Source organism: Psammomys obesus, unplaced genomic scaffold, assembly GCF_907164565.1.
Source record: "Psammomys obesus unplaced genomic scaffold, mPsaObe1.curated_primary_1811, whole genome shotgun sequence".
NCBI lineage: Eukaryota > Metazoa > Chordata > Mammalia > Rodentia > Muridae > Psammomys > Psammomys obesus.
This window is the reverse complement of record NW_026592509.1, coordinates 2,953,984-2,973,680: the sequence shown is the minus strand read 5'-3', so window position 1 is coordinate 2,973,680 and position 19,697 is coordinate 2,953,984. Positions and strand designations below refer to the sequence as shown.

Genomic DNA, 19,697 nt, shown 5'->3' with positions numbered 1-19,697 from the left:
TCCTGAAGCTGCAGTGTTCTGAAATTGTTATTTGTCAATGGTGACTTTTGTATATTCTTAGGAAATTTTTAGATTGTACCAAGAGCAGTTAATACAAATTTTTTTCTGTCTGCTTGTTAGTAACCCAAATATTTTTTTTAAAGATTTATTATTTATACAACATTCTGCCTGCATACCAGATCTTACTATAGATGGTTGTGAGCCACCATGTGGTTGCTGGGAATTGAACTCAGGACGTTTGAGAGAACAGCGACTGTTCTTAACCTCTGATCCATCTCTCCAGCCCCCAAATATTCTTATAAAATTAATTCCATATACTACTTGAGTTTATATGTTAGTGTTAAAATTGTCAGTATTCAATGTTGTTACAATCTTTGCTATTGTGGAAAAAAACCAAAACTCTTTGCTTAATGGTTAGTTATAAGTTCTGCTTTCTGTACCTATCCCTTTGCTGTTAAATGCTGTGGCATTGGACCTGGAATTTAAAAATCCCCCCTGAGCCTGTTAGAATAGAATCATATAAGGCCCAAGTACTGACAGGATTGATTCAGTGTCGGTTTTCTGTTATGATCTTCAGGCACAGCATTTCAAAGCACAGTTCCTTATCCCAAATTTTCCTTCTAAATGTACACTGTAATCCTGTAGGACATAAATATAGCATCCATAGCATAGAGATAAACATGTCCAAGCCTTAAATGTGTGTCTTGTTTCAGGTATAGTACTTGTAAACCTGTTCTGTCATTCTGTTGTCACAGAGTTAGAACATTGATTATAAAATGTGACTATATTGGGAATCTTTTTTTTTTTTTTTAATTTTTTGATGATAATTGTTTTCATTCATCTACATCCTGTGTCTTTATATCCAGTACTCTGCCCTGTAGCACATGGTCAAAAAGTAATTTTCTGTTTCAGGGTCTTTTGACATTCAGTGATGTGACTGTGGACTTCCCCCAGGACGAGTGGGAATGCCTGGACTCTGCTCAGAGGGCTCTGTACATTGACGTGATGTTGGAGAATTACAGAAACCTGGTCTCTGTGGGTGAGGACATTTTGCTTGTAGAATTCCTAACTCATCCTTTGTATGTACTGACTTAATAGGTTGTAAACTCTATTAAGCCAGCATGCAAAAAAAAAAAAAAAAAAAAAAAAAAAAACCAGAGAACCAGGGAAAGTCTGGTAGTAAAAAAGAACTTTTTCAAGAGGCCCACTTACGCAAGCAAGCAAGACAGACAGAGGATGCCACTACTTTGAATAAGTACATGGTAGAGAGATAGGAGACAAAGAGAAGCAAGGTGGTTTGTGTGCTATGGAAAGAGGCAGAACTTAAGGCGTGATTGCAGTGAGGAACAGCAATGTGAGAGGCCTCCACTGCCACCTGAGGCCATGGTGATATCTGGACCATGGTACCTCTGAAGGCTGTTTCTGGGTCCATGGCTCTACTCCAGCAAAAGTCTATCTGTGTCTGTAGCCCGTGTTACCACCAAAGTCGTTGCAGATGGTCCAATGTCTAGACCTTTTGCCTTATTGCAGCTAAATTATGGTGACTTACTACTATTACAGTGTACAATTTTATTTGACTGCTGACATCAGGTTGGAATAAGTCTAGGATGAGTCCATGAGGTAGCAATATTCTCTAATTGCTTTCCTTGAATATATGTCTTTATTACATTCTTCATTGTCTCGGTGGAGAATATACAAACATCCTAAGAGTCAGTGTACAGAGTAGATTTGAGAATGACCATATAGAAAAGTTAAGAGACACAGCAGTGTACAGAGCTCAGACAATGGAGGATAGAAATAAGCAATAACTGCCCATGAATGCCCTACATCAAATAATCTAGAACCTTGGATATCTGGCAGAATACTTGCTTTGCATCCATTACTTCTGAAGAATCGAATGCCTTAAGAAAAAAATAAAGAAAAGAAACAAACCCTTTGATGCTTTCAGGTTGACTTAAAAGAAAACTTAGGAAGCAGTCATTTAATTTTGGAACAAACCCTATTAATTTGGCTTGTACTCTTTTTCAGAAAACTACTGCATATGTGATACAGTCCATCAACATGTGAAGACTGAGAAGGAGTCTTGTCAGTGTAATGAGCTTGGCAAAATGCTTCATGACCCCTCCAAATGTGCACTCTATAAAAGTAGTGAAGCTACAGAAAACTCTAATAACTACAGATACAGTAATCACAGGGATGCTGCTATTGACTCATCAAACACAGATCCATTTAAAAGCATGCACACTGGAAAAGAACGTCGCATATCTAAAGACTGTGAGAAAACGTTAACCTTGTGTTCCAACATTACTCAAGATCAGAGACACTACCCTACAAAGAAAGAACAGAGACAGGAAGAATATGATGACCATTTCACCTCTACATACAGTCTCATGCAACAAACAAGCTTCACTGGAGAGAAACCATATCAGTGTGGGAAATGCAGGAAATTCTTCAGTACCCCCTCAAGCTTCTCTGTACATCAGAGAATTCATACTGGAGAGAAGCCCTACAAGTGCCACGTTTGTAACAAATCCTTTACCCAGTGCAACAATCTTAAAACACATCAAAGACTTCATACTGGGGAGAAGCCTTACAAATGCAAAGAATGTGGAAAGTCATTTCCTCAGTTGTCAGCACTTAAAAGCCATCAGAAATTGCATACTGGAGAGAAGCCTTACAAATGTAAGGAGTGTGACAAATCCTTTGCCCACTGTTCCAGTTTTAGGAGGCATCAGAAAGTCCATACTGCTAAGGAACTTTATACTTGTCAAGAATGTGGCAAGATCTCATATCACCTTTCACACTTTCGAAGGCATTTCAAACTCCATATGGGAAAGAAGCCTTACAAATGCAACGAGTGTGACAGGTCCTTTACCCACTATTCATCCTTTAAAAGGCATCAGAAAACTCATTCTCTAGAGAAATTTTACAAATGCAAAGAATGTGGTAAGTCCTTTCTTGAATTATCACATTTTCAAAGGCATTACAGAATCCATACTGGAGAGAAACCTTACCAATGTGAGGTATGTGACAAATCCTTTACTGTGAATTCAACTCTTAAAACACATCAGAAAATTCATACTGGAGAGAAACCGTACAAATGTATGGAATGTGACAAATCCTTTACCAAGTGCTCGCATCTTAGAAGACACCAGAGTGTTCATACTGGAGAGAAACCTTACAGGTGTAAGGAATGTGACAAATCTTTTACTGAATGTTCGACTCTTAGAGAACATGAGAAAATTCATACTGGAGAGAAACCTTATAAATGTAGAGAATGTAACAAATCCTTTATCCAGCGTTCAAATCTTAGAATACATCACAGAGTTCATACTGGAGAGAGACCTTACATATGTAAGGAATGTGGCAAATCTTTTACTAAGTGTTCAACTCTTCACACACATCAGAAAATTCATACTGGAGAGAAACCTTACAAATGTATGGAATGTGACAAATCCTTTACCCAAGACTCACATCTTAAAACACATCAGAGAGTTCACACTGGAGAGAGACCTTACAGATGTGAGGAATGTGACAAATCTTTTACTAGGTGCTCCTACCTTAGAGCACACCAGAAACTTCATACTGGAGAGAAACCTTATAAATGCAAAGACTGTGACAAATCCTTTATGCAGATTTCAAATCTTAGAAGACATCAGAAACTTCATACTGGAGAGAAACCTTACAAATGCAAAAACTGTGACATATCCTTTACGCAGATTTCAAATCTTAGAAGACATCAGAAAATTCATACTGGAGAAAAACATACTGTTGTAAATAATGTGATATAAACCTTTAACTGGTATTTCCTGCTTACGGGTTACAACAATATTAGTACTAGAACCATAAATAAACAAACTTGTAAAAGCCTTTAATGAAGGGTTTAAATCTTAAAAATATAAGTCTATATTAAAATTCCCTAAGTGTAACTGCAGGGAAAGCTTTTATTTCTTTTGATGTGTATGAGTGTCGTGTCTGCAAGTGTGTCTGCACTGTGTGTATGCCTGGTACAAGTAGAATCCAGAAGAGTGCCTCAGGTTCCCTGAAAAAGGTAGTCCAGACAATTCTTCATAGCTGTTTGTATGTTGGTAATTAAAACACTGATTCTCTGGAGGAGTGATTACTGCTCTTACCTACTGAGTCATCCCTCCCACCCCTGGGAAAAGCTATAATAACAAATTAAATTAAATATATTAAAAAAATATGTATGTTATCCAACATTTACACATTCACAATAGTGCCAGGTGAGGTGGTGTACACCTTTAATCCCAGTACTCAAGACAGAGGCAAGGTCTCTGTGAGTCCGCAGCCCTCCTGGTCTACATAGTAAGTTCCAGGACTGCCATAACTGCATCAACCCTGTTTCAAAAAAGAAAAAAATTATAATAAAGACAAATTGTAATAACATAAAAAATATAACAAAGGCCTGTAATTATTTTATACATCACTAAGTTCATATTTCTGAGAAACCATGTAAAGGTATACCATATATAATCTCTGTGTCTTACTGTTCATTGAAATTTCTATCTCCAAATGTATTGAATTTGACACATCCAATGTGATATCACTGCACTAACCACATACAGCGTAGAAGTCTCCAGAAGCTAAGGGTATGGTGATGCATGCCTTTTATCCCAGCACTCTGGACACAGAGCCAGGTGCATCTGTGTGAGTTTGCAGCCAACCTTGTCTACAGTACAAATTCCAAGTCAGCCAGGGTTACACAGAGAAACCCCAGTCTCAGGGAAGGAAGGAAGGAGTGAAAGGAGAGAGAAAGCAATTCCTATGACATGCAGAAATTCATTTTAAATTACTGATAGGGAAGTATTTACACTCTAATAAATACAGCTGCCACTAACAGCCATTAGAGCCTCATGGTATTAAAGGAGACTCCGGGATTCTCCATCAGCCGTGATGACATGGTAATTCCCTCATTCTTACATAGTTGTTTATTAGTACTTTTTTGAACAGTTACAAGTCTCTTGCATTACCCACTACCAACTTTTAAGAGGAGACTTTTTTCACCAAGGTTAAGAATAGTACAAATTGATAATTATAAACGAATATTTAGATGGCAGGTTAGCAACATGATCATTAAGAAAACAGTGGGTTCTTTGCTTGGATCTGTACTTACAGAGCTTTGTTTTTAACCATGGTATGAATTCCTCTATGAAGCATGCCTCGAATTCATTCAAGAGAGGTTAGTTACATCGATACACAATAGTGCCACTGTTTTACCAGTGCACACATCTTGGCTAGTAGGTTGTTACTGTAAGATGCATGATCCAGGGGTAAGACAGACCATGGCATCATTTTTCTGCTACCAGTCTGCTCAAGAACTTGCAGTGCTACAAAAGCTAGCCAAGTGGGAGAGTTTCCCTGTAAGTTCAAGATTGCTTGTCTTATCGTGCAACCAAAGTGTTTCATGTCTTCAGCAACAGCATGTGCTTAGGATGGCCATGCAAGAGGACTGGCAATGACCTGGTTTTTTGGGGGGAGGGGTTGGGGTTGCCTCTGGGGCTTCCATCACCAGAAAGTCCTAGGCAGATACCTAGTAGCTGGTACAGAGAGTTCCATTTAATAGCCTTGGTATCTGGGAGCAGCATTATTTACCCATGTGTGATGCCACTGTTCAAACTCTTTAAAATCGTATTTTGTGTTAACTTGTAAGTTAGTGGGAAGTCATAAGGCTTCTTCAAACATCCTTTTTGATTCACCTACCCACTCATCCTTCCTCCCTGCCCCCACCCCAAGTTAAACACTTAGCCTACATTATCCACTGCCTCATTCTTTTATAGCACGTGTGAGATATATATCCCCTCTTGGCTATGTTTTTTACTTGAGATGCAAAATGATTGGGTCTCCTGTAGCTTCCTCATGGACAGCTCATTTGACTTGAGCTTTTAGCAGCTCCCTTTCCTCCCCACTATTTCACTACATATTTGAATCATGCACCTCACATTCCCACTATCTACTTTAATATCACCTATATTCTACTCTCTACCCTCTCGCATCTCTCCACTACTGGTCCATTTCTGGCTTCCTGACTTCTACATGAAGTCTTAATAGAATACGTATCAATCATCTACTTGATACCATTTTCTAGATCGTGTGAATAAAGTAGCAGTGCATATGATAGGCAAGAGCTCATTGGTAAGATGAAAAATCCTTAGAGCTTCTGTCTGGGAATGGTTATATATCAACTTCCTCTGATATTAAACCCTCCCAACTTGTTTTAAGGAGGAAGCTCCTTAAAACATAGGATGATAAAGCAGAACAAAAGGAGAATTCTGTAATGGAGTGTGATAGATTCAATCCTACAGAGAAACTCCGGAAGCTCAGAAATAGACGATTTAATAGCTTCAGGAAGTCCCAGAAACTGGTAAGAGTCACTAGGGCCCTGCTTCCTCAAGCATATATAATCGCTAAGGACTGCTGACATGGTCAGACAAGCTGAGGTGCACAGAAGATGCCCAGCCACAAAGACACCAGTCAGGCTGCCTGGACCAGATAAGCTGTCTGGAGGAGGTACTGAGTGGCTTGAAAGACACACTTCCACCCCCAGGCGAGCTGACTACAAGCTGTGCATTTATCCCCAGGTTTCCAATTTCATTAGCCATCACCCTCACAGACTGATGCAGCTCTCATCCACCCAGGCTCACCCATACTCTTGTAAGGCATCCCAATAAAACACTGGTCCACTGGAATTTGGAGATGACTCAGTGGTTCAGACACTGTCTTCTTCAGAAGACTCACTTTGAGTTCCCAGCATGGGCACGCAATCTGAAGCCTCAACTCCAGGGCATCCAGTGTCCTCCTTAGGTCCTTTCTATTACTAGAAACACATATGGCTCATAGATATACATGCAGACAAAATACCCCCACAAAAGAAACCACATTGGTTCATCAAGGTGGACTGTTAGTTCCTCAACATTGATTTGTCGTTTATTTCTTACTGTGATAAGTAGATGGTTGTCTTTGTTCCTACAGTAGTGCCACAGATCAGTTCTGTAATTGTGTCACACAGATGGTTTCCTTTTTCTATCTTTGTGTGTCTGTCTGTCTTTAGAACATATACAATGACTTTCAAGGTTGATTCTTTAGTTCTCCCACAGCAGTATTTGGCCTCCTTTCCTGATGATGGCCACTGTACCTAGTGGCAACAAGATAGCTTAAAGGAACCCTTGTCTGCATTTCATTGGTAGGTTTAGAAACTTGTTTGTTTTTCTTTTTTCTTTGGGTTTGTTGATAATTTTGTTTCTTCATTTGTTTTATTTTTGTTCTATTTTTTTGTACTTTGAACTTTTTGAGATAATAGCATAATTACAACATGATCCTTTTCCCTTTATTACTGCAAAGTCCTCCCATATATTCTTTCCTACTCTCTCTTGGGTGCTCGTTTCATTAATTGTTATTGTAGGTATAACTGTATATGTATAATATTATGTATGTGTATATAATAGATGTATAATTGATAAACATATATTCCTAAATATAACCGACTCTGTCCATATCACATTACTTTTATATCTTTTCAATTAATTGGTGTACTCGTTCTGGAGGATTCTCCTGCTGCCAGCATTTGGCGGTTGCCAGTAGTTCTCTGTGTAGGGTTGAGGTTTTGTGGGCTTTTTCCCATCCACTTTGGCATGTCCATTGTTGTCCTGGTTCAGTTCCTGTTTGAGTGGTCACGTTTGTGAGATTTTATGGATGTAGCTTCTGGCGTTACTAGGAGAAACAATCTCACAGCAAACATCCTAATCTTCTGGCTCTTACAATATTTCTACCCCATCTTCAAAATGTTTTGGAGATTGATCCATTGTGTGTGGGCTTCACAACTCTTCATTTTTATAGTGGCAGATTTTTACAGTTGTCTCTACCTTCTACCTTTGATGACGGAAGAAGACTACATTCATTTGTGGGTACAAGGAAAAATGTTTAGATTATGCTGATATGGTGATGTCGGTTCTCCTCCACAATTCTTGACTTCACCAGTACTGAGCAGTTAGCTAGGTTTCCAGAACCAGTCATGGTTTCCCTTTTATTTAGAGTTTCTTAAGTTTCATTAGAAAGCTGTTAAGTTTCCACTCTTGCACCTTTAGGGTTATCTTCCCAAGATGACCATTGATGTGGTTCATAGGCATCATAACTGGTAGGGCTGTTCATTATATTCCTCCTTTGGATGGTATCATAAATGCTATTTCTCAGGGAGGAGTTGGCTTTCATTTGAAACATGTCTCTGTGTATTGCCAGCTGTCCTAGACTCCCTAGGTACACAAGGCTGGTCTTGAACTCAGAGTTCTCCTTTTTTCTACCTCCTGAAAGCTAGGATTAAAGGTTTTCATGATCTTGCCCAACTATAGATAACTTTTTGTTTTCATGTCTTGACAATTACCCAAGTTAACAACATAGCCTACTTGGTAGTCATTTACTTTGTGACTCACCAATATTAACCAGAGCCATCTGTGAAACTGTAGGTTTGGAGCTTGATATATGTTGGAGCTTGATAGGTTCAGCAGAGGAAAACTAATGGCAGTGATTTATTCTCCATCTAAAATCTACCCATACCCAGCATCTGAGAGGTAAAGGGTGGGGTGTTCCCTTTTCTAGACTGATTGTGGTCTTCTGTGAGACCATTGCAGGTAAGTGCCATTGTTTTTGGTTACTGATTACAACAGGCTTAAAGAATCTAGTCCTTCATCTTCTTTCCCTTATTATTTCATTTCTACCCCTTCTTCCTCAGCATTCCTAGAGACATAGATGAGATGTTGTAACTGACATTGTTAGGGTTGGAACCATAAACCTTACTTATTTTCTGCATCAAGAAGAAGAGGAAGAAATAATTTTGTATTTTATCTCAAAACACCTTTAGCATGAGTCACAGAAGATAAACTTGTTTCTGAGTTAGTGAAATGACAAGACCACCATCTTTAGTGGTGAAAGTACTTCAGTGGCATGAATTCAGCCCTGGGCTCTTGGGAGTGGGTTGACCATTGAGTTCTTGGGACAGTGTAGAGAGCCATTGTACTGAGGTGCTTTTACTCTGACTTGAAAAGGGATTGTTGGAGCAAATAGAGTGACTAGTTTTCTACTGGAAGCCCTCTCAGACAGATTCCATGTGTAGTGTGTTGGTTTATTAATTTTCTTTCAGTCTTCACTCCCCACTCAGGAACTGTTCAACTCTCTACAGAGCTTTTATGGTCATAAAAATCGGATTAAAAATAGCAAGATGTTTTGTCTGTCTATCTTGAATGTATAACTTTACCATGTTCAATATGTCTTGGTTATAGATTATTGGTCATTGGGTATGTTTAAAATCTGTAACATAAAGTTAACTTATTTAAAACCTAGGGTTGGAACCGTTCCAAACAACAAATGGACGTTACTCATATCCTAGAATTTGGAAAACTAAAATATGTTCAGGTAAAAATTGATACTTTTTCAGGATTTATCATGGCAACTCCCTTCGCAGGATAATCCAACAAACACGTTATGAGTCATTGCTTAAAATATTTTGCTATAATTGGTATTCTTTCCATTATAAAGACTGATAATGGCACTGCATATATTAGTCAACCTTATCAGGTTTTTGTGTGCAGATGAATATAAGTCATAAAAACAGGTATTCCACATAATCCTCAAGGCCAAAAAGAATATTGTGGTGCATGCCCATGGATTTCTTAAAAATCAATTGTAAAAAATAAAAAGGGGGAGTCATATCCCCAAATCTTAATTGTGCTCTCTTTATTTAAAATTTTTTGACTATGGATATACAAGGCCATTCTACAGCTGATTGATTGTGGCACCCTAATACCAAAGATAATTATTCCCAGGTGAAATGGAAAGATCCAATTACTAGAATATGGCAGGGCCCCGATCCCGTATTAATACGGGAAAGAGGGCATGTCTGTGTTTATCCGAAGGATGCAGAAGGAGCCAGGTGGATCCCAGAAAGGTTGGTGATATTTGCAGGAGATGTTCCCCAGAAAGAGGATGTTCCTGCTGCTGCCCATGGTGAGTTCTGTCCTGATGGTGAGGGAAAGCTGTATTAGGCTTATGCTCCTGACCCACCTTTGTTTCATTCTGCTCCTGGGAGAAGATGTTATGCAGAGAAACCTCTTAGATACAATGTGACTGGACTTGATTGATCTGGTAATCAGGACAATGAAGCTGGTGTTATAGGCAGTTGTAACCTACTATGTGTGTGTGTGTGTGTTGAGACTTGAACCCTGGTCCTTTGGGAGAGCAACCAGTGCTCTTAACCACTAAGCCATCTCTCTAGACTCTTGAAAAGATGTGATAAAACATTCATCTTGTTTAACATTCGAAAATTTATAATAATGCCAGCCATAGTGGTGCTCACCTTTAATTAGAACACTCAGGACACAGAGGCAGTGGGATTTCTGTGAGTTTTAGGCCATCCTGATCTACATAATGAGTTCAAGGACAGCCAAGACTACATAAACCCTATATCAAATTTTTTATAAGGTCTACAAAATAAGTTACCCAGAGAAACCCTGTCCAAAAAAATTACTCTGTCTTGTAGCCAAAGTGTGTGATGTCTTCAGCAATGCCATGTACTTACATGGCCAAGCAAGAGCACTGGCAAAGTCGTGCTTTGTTTTGGGGCCTCCCTGAGGAGGAAGTTATAGGCAGATGACTAGTACCTGGTACAGAGAGTTCCATTTAACAGCCCTGGTGTCCAGGAGCAGCATTATTTACCCATGTGAGATACCTCTGTTCAAAGTTTTTACATTTTCATTTACTATTAAACTTGTAAGATAGTAGGATTTTATAAGGCTCCTTCATACAGCCTCACTTTTGGTTAGCACACTATCTTAGCCTTTTTATTGTTATGAAGAGACACCATGGCCACACCAAATATTAGAAAGGAAAACATTTAGTTGGGCCTAGCTTACAGTTCAGAGGTTTAGTCCATTATAGTCGTTGCAGGAAGCCTCAGACATGGTGCTGGAGGAGGTGCTAAGAGTTCTGTGTCTGCATCAGGAAGCAATAGGAAGAGAATGACAGACTGGGTGAGACCTCACTGCTCACCCCCTAATGACACACTTCCTCCAACAAGGCCACACCTAATAGTGCCACTCCCTATGGCCAAGCATTCAGACACATGAGTTTATAGGGGTTATTCCTGTTCAAACCACCACATCCCACTGCCTGGTCCCCACAGGCTTGTAGCTACCTCATAATGCAGAAAGCCTTCAGTCCAACTTCAAAGTCCCCATCGTCTCATCACAAGCTCAGCATTGTTTAAAAGTTTAAAGTCTCTTCTGAGGTTCATGCCAATCTCATAACTATAATCCCCTCTAAAATCAAAACGATAAAGCAAATCAGATACTTCCAACACATAATGGTATCATATACATTACTGTTCCAAAAGGGTGGAAAAGGAACACAATGAGGAAATAGTGGTCCAAGACCAAAAACCAGATAGACAAATTTCAAGCTCTGTGTTTCCATGGCTGATGTCAGAGCACTCTTCAGATCTCCAGCTCCTTTTAGCTTGACTGCAACATACTTCTCTCTCTTGGGCTGGTTCCACTCCGTTAGCAGCTTTCCTCAGCAGGTATCCCACGGCTCTGGCATCTCCAACATTTTAGGTCTCCAAGACAATTTAAGCTTTACCTTAGCAGCTTAACACAGTGGCCTTTCCGTGCAGGGACAACCCTGACACACGCCTGGCCTCAGTGGAAGCAAGAAGATTCCATAATTCCTTTCTTCTGCCTTTGACTCTAAAGCCGGAGCCACGTGGCTGAAGCTGCCACGTTCTGCTGCTTGCTGGGGCCAGAACAGGGCCCCCTCATAAAATTACATCTAAACTAGCTTTCTGGTTTTGATGGTTTCTTTCATTGTCTAAGCTTGGCTGTCCTGGAACTCACTCCACAGACCAGGCTGGCCTTAAACTTTGAAATCAGCCTACCGTTGTCTCCCCAGTACTGGGATTAAAGGTGTGCTCCACCACATACAGCTCTAAGCTTTTCTTTAATTCCTTTTCACAGATTGGAAGCTTAGCTGGGTGGGAGCTTGCTCTGAGGTCACCAACCCCTCTATTCATCAAACACCAGGCTTTTCTTTATTCCATTTATTTCCTTGAACTATTTAGCTCCATTCCACTTCCTAGTGTCCCTTTTCTCCTTGAACTATCCATTTTGTATTTTTCCTTTATAGATTAATTTTCATTATAGATCTTCATAAGCATGAACACTACTAGCCACCCAGCAGAGTCAATAGTGAGCTATTTCATAATCTCCTCTGCCAGTTCAAATAACCCTTAATTTAGCCTCAGGAAGACTTTGTAGATGAGCAAAGAACAGCCAACTCTTTGTCAAAATATCACAAGAATCATTTCTAGTCCATATATTAAATTCTTCTACTATGAAATCTCTTGACCCAGAACTCCACAATTTAAATCACTCTCAGCACCACTGTCTAGTCTATGTTTCTACTAGGATGGCCATTAAATCCCACTTAAACTGTTCAATTGCTTCTCTCTCTCTCTCTCTCTCTCTCTCTCTCTCTCTCTGTGTGTGTGTGTGTGTGTGTGTGTGTGTGTGTGTGTTTCTTCTTCGTCTTCCTCTTCTACTTGTTTGTTTTTTGAGACAGGTTTTCTAGCTGTTCTGGAACTCTTTCAGTAGAGCAGGTTGGACTCACACTCACAGAGATCCGCCTACCTCTGCCTCCAGAGTGGTGAGTTACAAGGCTTGCTCCACCACCACCCTGCTCAGTTGCTTTTCTAGTCCACATTCCTTGAAACAAAGGTGCAGTCAGGCCTATCACAGCAATATTCCATTCAGTCCCTGGAACCAGCTACTGTCTTAGGATTTCTATTGCTATGAAGAGACACTATAACCACGCCACCTCTTACAGAGAAAAACACTTAACTGGGGGCCGGCTTATAGGTTCAGAGATCTAGTCCGTTATCTTCGTGGGTGGCAGGAGTCATAGCGACAAGCAGGCATATAGGGAGCAGAAGGAACTGAGTTCTACATCCGCATCCGCAGGCAACAGGAAGGAAAGGCTGCCCTGGGCGGGACTTCCGAATCTGAGGCCTCGAAACCTTCACCCGGTGACAACACCTTCTCCAACGAAGCACTCTTCCAATGGTGCCACCCCCTATGGACAAGCATTCAAACCCACGAGGCTAGGGGGCCATTCCTAGTCAGACCACCACAATCACCCCCTCCTCCTCCTCCTCCTCCCGGCCCCATTCCAAGTTAAACATTTAGAACACGTTGTCCAATGCATCATTTGTAATATTATCTGTGTTCTACCCTCCACTTTTATTATATTTTACTGTGGTTTGCAAAATGATAGGGTCCCATGTAGCTTCTTCGTGGACATGTCATTTGGGTGGACCTTTCAGCAGCCCCCACTTTTCCCCATCACCCCACTACATATTTGATGAGCCATCCTGCCCCCAGTTACATATTAACTTTATATTAGCTACATTCCAATATCCATCATCTCTTCTTACATCTCTCCGCTAATGGTCCTTTTCTTACTTTCTGGCTTCTACATATAATTGTACTTACACACACACACACACACACACACACACCCTTTAAGCTAGGCCCCACATATTCAATTATCTGTGTATCAGCTGATGGATATCTAAGTTGATTCCATGTCTAAGATACTGTTAGTAAAGTAGCACTGATCCTGATGGGCAAGTGTTCAGAGATAAAATGGAAAGGCCTTAGAGTTCATGCCCAGGAGAGCTTAATGTGTATCAGAGTCCTCTGAGATTTAACTTTCCAATCTTGGAGGAAGCTCCAAAACACAAGATACTAAAAAAGAAGAAAAGATATAGGTTGCTCTTAGGTAACCGTGCTAATGCTGGGACCCTGTGATAATGTTTCTCACGTTTTAGAAATTGCCAACTATAAAATCATTTCCTACTTCACAACTGCAATTTTGCTGCTGTTATGCATCGTAATGTAAGTATCTGATGTGTAGGATATCTGATGTGTGACCCCCAAGAGGTTGCCACACAAGAGTCAAGTGCTACTCCTGTAAGGGGAGGTGAAATATTCCACCCTGCACAGACAGGCCCAAAGCTCAGAGATAGAAAACTTAATAGCTTTAGGAAGTTCATAAATGACAAGATTCACCAGTGCCCTCTTGCCTTAAGCATATATAATTGCTAAGAACTGCTGACACCGTCAGACAAGCCGAAATGCACAGAAGATGCTCAAACCAGCCACGAAGCAGACACCAGTCAAGCTGCCTGGATCAGACAGGACAAGCCACGCTGCATGGAGGAGGGAGTGAGTCTATTGAAAGACGTACTTCCACCCTCAGATGAGCTGTCTACAATCTGTGCAGCGACACCCAGTTTTCCAGCTTCATTACATCACCTTTACATGGTAACGCAGCTGTCACTGAGTCACCCACAGTGAGTCACCCCACAAAAAAATCTCCCTGGTCACTGGACTTTAGAGATATCCCAGCGGTTAAGAGCACTGTCTGCTCTATAGAAGACTCACTTTGAATTCCCAGTATCCTCACATGGGCACACAATCTGGAACAGCTCCAGCGCATCCAAGGCCTTCTGGCTCTGCAGCCACTAGGAACACATGTGGCACACAGACATGCATGCAGACAAAACACCCCTAACAAAGCAACCATATTGGTTCACCAAGTTGGACTTTGTTTCTTTATCAGGGATAAGTAGATGATTGTCATAGTTTACACAGGAATACTGTCACACATCAGTGCTGTAATCGGGTCACACAGAAGTTTTCTTTCTTTCATTTATCCTTTTCTGTGGGGAGCATCTAGAGTGGTTACAAAAGTTGGTTCTCTACTTCTAACTCCCACAGCAGCATATGACGTCATTTCCCCTCATTTATGGCAGAAATAGTTAGCCTTTATACGCCTGATTGTGGATACTGTAGCTAGAGCAGCACGGAGGCTTAAGGAGCTCTCGTCTGCATTTCCCTGAGAGGTATATAACTTTCATTTGTTTGTTTGTTTGTTTGTTTCAGTTTTACGGTGGCTTTGTTGTTGTTCTGAGATCATTTACTTTTGTTTCGCTTTGGTTTTACATTTTTAATTTTGAGTTTATTATATAATCAGAACCTTTCTCCTCTCTGTTCCTCCTGCCAAATTCTCCCATATATCCTCCCTGCTCTCAAATTCATGGCCTCTTTATTAAGTGTTATTACATACATCTATGTCTGTTGTATAATTCCAGAAGAATCATTGTATCTAGGATAAATATCAGAATTTTCTAGAAGTGCTTAGACCTTGAAGAAATATTTGTAGAAAGAAGTGACTGTTTTCTATGATTTATAGAGTTGTTTTTCTGGAGGAGGTTTTTCATACAGCCTTTGCATAAATTTGGTCACAAGACAGTCCTGGCACACCCAGAACATCTTGCATTATCGGAGACTGCAAACAGTGCACAGTACAGACTAAGGCTGCAGAGGTATGATGTTTTCTTTCACAAAACATACAGGTTAGATCAGGGGCTTTGGTATGAGGAACTTGTTTTACACACAACTTTGATTGTCCACGCAGGTTCGAACACTAACATATGTCTGTGTATATACATATATCTTCCTAAGTAACCTACTCAGCCGTATAATATTCCTTGCATATATGCTTTCAAGGCTGACCATTTGGTACTGAGTAACCAGTTGGTGCACTCATCCCTGGGTGTGACTATTCTCTGGCTCCTAGAATTGCCCAGTGGCATATAATCCGTGTAGGGTTGGGGTCTTCTGGGGTTTTCCCCATCGCTTTGGCTTTGCCACGTCCCTTGTTCTTGGTTTTGTTCAGCTCACGCTTGGGGGGTCATGTTGTTGAGATTTTACAGACACAAATTCTGGCGTTACTAGGTGTGATGGCTACTCTTGGTTGTTGGCTTGACCACATCTGGAATGAATTATAATCCATAGGGCACACCTATGAGAGATGAATTTTGTTTGTTTTGAAATGAGTGGTTCCTCTTCTAGTCTGAACTTGGATGTAGGAATCGGGCCTTTGGTCCAGATCTGGTCCCTTGAAGACACACCTTCAATATAGCCTCACCTTCTGCTGGAGGCTACAGTAGAGCACAGGAAGAGAAAGCTTTTGCTCGTTGCCTGCTTGTCTTTGCCTGGCTAGCACAGCCATTCCTGTACTGGCATTGGAGGCTACTTCTTTGGAATTCCAGCATATACTGAAGACCAGCAGAGATACCCAGGCTTGTGGACTGAGCAACTACTGGATTTTTGGACTTTTTATTCACAGCCTGGAATTCATTCCAATAATCATATATATATGTGAGAGAGAATGAACATTATAGAATGAACATTCTATAAGTTCTGTTAGTATAGAGAACCTTGACTAATACACCAGGAGACACACTCCCAGCAAAATCCCTGTTCCTCTGGCTGTTACATCTTTCTGTCCCTTCAAATATATTACTTAAGCCTTAGATGCAAAGGGTTTTTGTTTGTTTGTTTGTTTGTTCTTATAGGTGTATTCATAAGGCCTGGGCTCCAAAACTCATTTTGATTACTTGTTCTTTTTTCATAGAGAAATTTCCTTGTGGAAAAACTAAGCTTATCTGTGGGTACAAGGGGAAACATTGAGAATCTTATTATAGATTATGCTGTTATAATTAAGTGGTGCTTGTTTCTCATCCAATGTTCATGACTTAACCAGCACTGAATAGTTAGCTAGGTTTTTAGTACCAGTCATGATTTCCACAAGAAGACCACAAACAAAGCCAAAAAATCTGGGCCTAGGGGCACCTGCAGAGACTGATGCATCAACAAAGGACCATGCACAGAGAGAACCTAGACCCCCTGCTCAGATGTAGCCCATAGGCTGCTCACTTTGCAGGTGGGTTCCCTAGTAAGGGGAGGGGAGACAGTCTCTGACATGAACTCAGTTGCCTGCTCTTTGATCACTTCCCCCTGGTGTGGGGACCTTGCCAGCCCACAGAGGAAGAGGATTGAGGCAGTCCTGATGAGACTTGATAGTCTAGGGTCAGATAATAGGAGAGGAGGACTCCCCCTTTCAGTGGACTAGAGGAGGGGGATGGGCAAAGAGGGAGGGAGGGGAGAACCTGGAGCAGATGAGGGAGGGGGCTACTATTGAGATATAAAGTAAATAAATTGTAAATAAATAAATAAATAAATAAATAAATAAAGTAAATGAGAAAAAAATGTCTTTAAGTCCAATACAGAGGGGCTGGAGAGATGGCTCAGAGGTTAAGAGCACTGGCTGCTCTTCCAGAGGTCATGAGTTCAATTCCCAGCAACCACATGGTGGCTCACAACCATCTATAATGAAATCTCATGCCCTCTTCTGACATGCAGGTGTACATGCAAACACACATTGTATACATAATAAATAAATAAATCTTTAAAAAAAAAAAAGTCCAATACAGAGCTGTTGGTTGCCACCAAGGAGAGCTTTCCACCCCTGCACCCTTACAGTTATCCTGCCATGATGATCATTGATGTGGTACATAAGCATTGTACCTGTGTAGGACTATAGTTGGCTCCCTCCGTTTGGAGCTTGCTTGGTGCTTCTGTGTGGAGAGATGCTTGTTTGTCAAGCTGCTTTGTTATTGAGTATGAAAACAGGTTTTCACTCTGGCCTTCACCTTGAGACAGAGATAAGAGGATGTTCCACCAAGCTCCTTAAAAGTTGTTTGTGTGACCTTGGACGATATCTGCTATAGGGAAATAGTTTAAGAAAACAAGTATGCCAGTTCCCTGAACTTCTTTCTTATATTGATACGACTTGCATTTGCTTTGCCTATAAAGAGGAATTGTGGAATAAACTTGAGGCTGTAGTATTACTGACAGCTCTCTCAAGCTGATCCCATGTGACATGCTTTAATTATTTCAATCTTCACTCCCCACTCAGGTACTGTTCAACTCTGCCGGCAGGCTCCGGTACTCCTGGTACCATAAAAACTAATCCTCAGGGAGGAGTTTGCTTTATTTTGAGAAAAGATTTCTATGTAATGCCAGCTGTCCTAGACTCTCTATCTGGACCAGGCTGGCCTTGGACTCAGAGTCCCCCTTGTTTCTGCTTCCTGAGTGTTGGGTTTGAAGGCTTGTATGACATTGCCCAACTAAACATGACTTTTTGTTATATGTCTTCATTTCTTTTTTTGTCTGTAGAGACAGGGTTTTACTGTGGAACCTCTGCTGACCTGGAACCCACTCTGTTGCCAAGAGATCTGCCCCCTAGCTTGTGATGTCTTGACAATTACTTGAGAAAAAGGAGTTAACAAGTGGACCTTATGTTAACTGACATTAAAAACCTCTATTGCATTAAATTGGAAACTTTAGTTGAAATAAGTGAGTTTCCAGGTTCATACAATACACCAAATATAAACAACATTAAATAAATAATATAAGCAAGACTACAGTGACAATGGGAGTGAAGCAATTATAAAATACTACCCTTAACCATAACCAGAATGGCAGGATTTGATCAAAGTAGTTAACAGCAAGCTACTTAACACTTAATGCTCTAAACACAAGCCAGCAAGACTTCCTGATGATTTTTCCTATTACCTGCTACTAAAAGAAATAATGACCAGGCATGGTGGCAAGTGCCTTTATCCCTAGCATTCCAGAGGCACAGTATACGAATCTCACTGAGTTCAAAGGCTGCCTCTTAAAAAGAAGAAAGAAAAGAAAAGGAATCCCACCAGATACTGATACAACCTAAAAGAAAATATAGCCTGATGTGGTCTATAAATTTTGAGCTGGGCATGGTAGCACGTGTGTTTAACCACAAAGATATACAGAGAACCCCTGCCTCGAACGAACTAATGAAGGCATGAGCTCAGCCAAATTTTCTATTATCAGCTATTTCACACTATGAATATTTCACACTATGAATATACACACATAATACATGTGTGTGTGCCTCAAATACTGCACACTCTCTCCTTCCACCGCTCCACTATCCTGGTACACAGTTCCAAACATCACTCTATTGTTTCCATATCTATTTAAACTGCCTTGAACCCGCTGAGAGTATCCAGATCTATTTATGAGGCTGTGAGTTTGGAGATATATGTTGGAGCCTGGTCGGCTCATCAGAGGATAACAACTAAAGGAAGCGACTCGTCTTCTAAAATCTATCAATAGCCAACATTTGAGAGGTAAAAATTAGCTGTGTCCTTTCCTAGATTAATTGTGGTCTTGTGTTAGGCCAAGGCAAGTAAGCGCAGTCGCTGTTGGTTACTGATTACGTTAGCTGTATGGAGTCTAGAGAACATCTGTCCTAGGCTTTCCTCCACTTTCCCTTCTTATTTCCTAACCACCTCTTCTTCAGTGTTCTCAGAGCTATAGCTGGGATGGTGTACATGACTATTTTAGGGCTAGGGCCACATACTGTACTTATTTTCTGCATCTGGAAAAGCCAAGAGTGTCTGAGTTCACCACTCCATTAAAAAGAAAGAAAGGAGGAAGGGCCTGGAGAGACGGCACAGCAGTTAACCAGACTGTCTGCTATTCCAGAGGTCCTAATTTCAATTCCCTTTAACCACATGAATGGTCACAACCATCTATACCGGGATCTGCTGCCCTCTTCTGGCATGCACGTGTACACGCAGACAGATTCATATACATTATATATATATCTTTTGTTTAAACTTCAATTTTAGCTCTCAAAGCACCTTCAGCCTAAGTCACAGAACACTTGTTTCTGAGTTAGTT

The 19,697-nt window shown here is 40.7% G+C and overlaps 1 protein-coding gene across 4 annotated transcripts in view; it reads left to right on the top strand.

Moving 5' to 3' along the window:
- The window catches only part of LOC129681571 (zinc finger protein 54-like), a 30,241-nt gene that overhangs the window by 9,741 nt on the left and 803 nt on the right, over positions 1–19,697 (top strand). For 3 of the 4 annotated variants that reach the window (XM_055613565.1, XM_055613566.1, XM_055613568.1), the window contains 2 exons: positions 913–1,039; positions 2,029–3,866. In XM_055613565.1, coding sequence (XP_055469540.1) covers positions 913–1,039; positions 2,029–3,791 — 1,890 coding nt within the window. In that variant the 3' untranslated portion in view covers positions 3,792–3,866. Of the gene's footprint in view, positions 1–912; positions 1,040–2,028; positions 3,867–19,697 lie in introns of those variants that run through there. The other variant, XM_055613569.1, reaches the window with a different exon arrangement.